At 46.2% G+C, this 2,693-nt stretch overlaps 1 protein-coding gene across 1 annotated transcript; it reads right to left on the reverse strand.

Moving 5' to 3' along the window:
• Window positions 1-2,331: 2,331 nt before the first annotated feature.
• LOC104530025 (collagen alpha-1(VIII) chain-like) lies at window positions 2,332-2,688 on the reverse strand (the record flags this gene model as incomplete). Its single annotated transcript, XM_010174493.1, has 1 exon — window positions 2,332-2,688. A coding segment is annotated over one exon (357 nt), but the record flags the coding sequence as incomplete, so codon positions are not given.
• Window positions 2,689-2,693: the final 5 nt, after the last annotated feature.

Raw genomic sequence — 2,693 nt, forward strand, 5'->3', positions numbered from 1 at the left:
TGATTGTGTTGCTTCGCTCATGTTTTGTTTTCTCTCTGTGCAGTAAAACTGAGGTGCTGGGGTGCTCTCTGTGTTGACAGTTCAGGAGTTCACCAGCCTAGGGGAAATGCTTGGCTTTGAGGTGAGGTGGGGGAGCCACACCATGGGTTGTAATTTAATCCCCACAATGGAGCCACAGTTGAATAGTGATGTAGATCAGTGACAAACATGTTGCCGCTTTCACAGGAGGTTTTTGCTGCAGGTGAGAAAACAGGGATAGGGAGGAATGAGAAAAGCCGTTTCCCAGTCCCAGGCAGAGCCAGGGGGGTGGTGGTGTGCATCTCAGCCTGGGCAGCCAGCTCTGGCTTTTGAGGGGAGCACAGGCCCTTACCAGCTGCCTCTACACCCATCCCGTTCCGTGGCTCCCTGCGCTGTTTTAAGCTGCGCTCCCGCGTGGGCTCACGCCGAGCAGGCGCCCGTCCCCACGGGCCGAGTGCAGGAGCCCCTCGCTCTGTGCGTCCCCCACAGCCCCAGCTGCGCTCTCCCGCTATCGATGCCAGGACAGCGCCTTCCCCAGTGGCTTGGGGCAGGTTTTGCCTGTAGAGGGGAAGTAAAGAAAAGGATACCTAATTTTTTTTCATATGGGGCTGTCAGTGGTTTTGGAGAGTCCTTGCTGGTTTTGATAACATGAATTCAGCACGTCGAACGTTCCCTATAACAGATCTGCTGAATGAAGACAGGATTTTTTTTTTTAAAGATATTTAATAAGATACTTTTTTCAAATCAGTACAAAAATTTTAAATACAAAATTATTTGCTTTTGACATATCTCATATATTCTGGGAACATACCAAAGTCACCAATGCCTGGTAAACTGTCCGCCCGTTCCTGTCACCGTTCCATAAAATTTCTGAGATAAAGCACCACATTATATCACTGGAGTCCTTAGTCAATGTTAGACTGCATTAAACTCTGCATTTAAATAATGGTAATGCCAGTTAAATCCAATCTTAGTTCTGCATGAAAAATCTAGTTTGTTTTTGAATCAAAAGCGGTAGCATTAGCTAAAGACACTGAAGAAGTGATGAGTATTTAACTCTCGCAGCTAGCGTAACAGTGTGTGATGTGCAGCACTGTACAGGGAACCCCCCAAAGTACTTTGGAGGTTAGATTAGCACCACTGATGAACAGACAGCTCTGGCAGAGAAGTTGCTTTCCTCATGTACAGAAAAGATTGAGGCCTGCAGGTTCTCCTTGACAACTGGTAACATAAATACGGACTGGAAATCAGCTTTTAGAGAAAACTAAGTTCTTGGATAAATTTGCACGATCAGTATTGCTGATAAAGTTATCGGTTGATCTCAACACATTAGTTAATTAGCAAACAGAGCTACTTCTGCTTTGCCTGGTCATTGAAGAGTAAACTGATTGAACTTTTGCTGAGTGGCAGAACAGGCGTCTCTCCTGACAAGCCAAACAGACCCAGGTTCTTAGCACAAGCGCAGCAATCCAAGCCAATTCATACCGCCCCGCTGTGTTGCCACGTGCTGGACAAAATGTCTCAATCCTGCGGCACTAAGCAAGTGGGGAACCTTCATTTTTGTCTCTGATCTACCTCATCTGCTTCAACTGTGCAAATGCAGATGAGGCTTTTCGAGTGCTGAAGCATTTGGAGGTGAACCCAGCACCCGCTGGAGTCAGGGGCGGCGTTCTGGGTGCAGTGACTGCTGGAGACGGGGAATAGTTACACCATCAATATCCCTTTCCATCATAAATAAATTGTTCAGGAGAAACCACACCTTCAGGAATATGGGGGAAAGGGAAAGAAAGGTCTCCAGCTTTGCTTGTCAGGCAGACCTGCTGTTAAAAAAAACAAAAAAATCCCCCACCCAAACAAATAAAAAGCCACTCAATTTTTTCCATGTAATTTGCAACTGACCTACTCTGGTTTAAGTCACTGGTTTCCATCTCATCACTATGATCAATGCAACAGTCAAATACGCAACAGGAGTGAGTGACTGACGCTGATTTGAGCTGATTTAGTACTGAATTATTGTGAATGAAATGAAGTAAGCATGGCATCACAGAAATATATAATGTACAGCTAATATGTCCCCCTCGGGTGCAAACAAGTGTTTATGAACCTGATATACATCTTCAGATATGTTCACCACACCTTTTTTTTTTTTAATAAGTAGCTGTGCATAATGTTAAACTTCGTTTTTTTGGGGGGGTTTTTTGTACAAGATGGTCCAAAATGGTCATAAAAGGCATCTTTCATGGTATAAAAGTTTGAAGCAGAGAAGAAAGGTTTTGATTTTGTGGGTACATGTGTGTGTGTCTGGTTTTTGTTTTACATGGGATACAATAAATATCCTGAAAAAGACGAATGAACGTACTGCCCGGCATAGAGTCCTGCCGCCTGCTCGGATGGCATCTGAACATAAACCTTGTCTCCATGCATCAGCTGGACAACGGCGCTGCCCGAAGCCTGGTCCAGGAAGCCCTTCTTGTACTCGTCGTAGGTGTACATCAGCGGCTCGTTGTTCTTGAACAACGCCACCCAGACGCTGGCCCCTTTACAGTGGACGTGGTAGGCAAAGTAGTAGACGCCGGGGATCTCGCAGGTGAAGATCCCCGTCTGGGGGTTGTAGTTCTGCCGGCCGTTGTAGAGGAGCTTGTCGAACTTGACGGGCACCCCGACCCGGGGGAAGG

This window comes from Antrostomus carolinensis, unplaced genomic scaffold (genome assembly GCF_000700745.2).
Source record: "Antrostomus carolinensis isolate BGI_N321 unplaced genomic scaffold, ASM70074v2 scaffold21328, whole genome shotgun sequence".
Taxonomy (NCBI): Eukaryota; Metazoa; Chordata; class Aves; order Caprimulgiformes; family Caprimulgidae; genus Antrostomus; species Antrostomus carolinensis.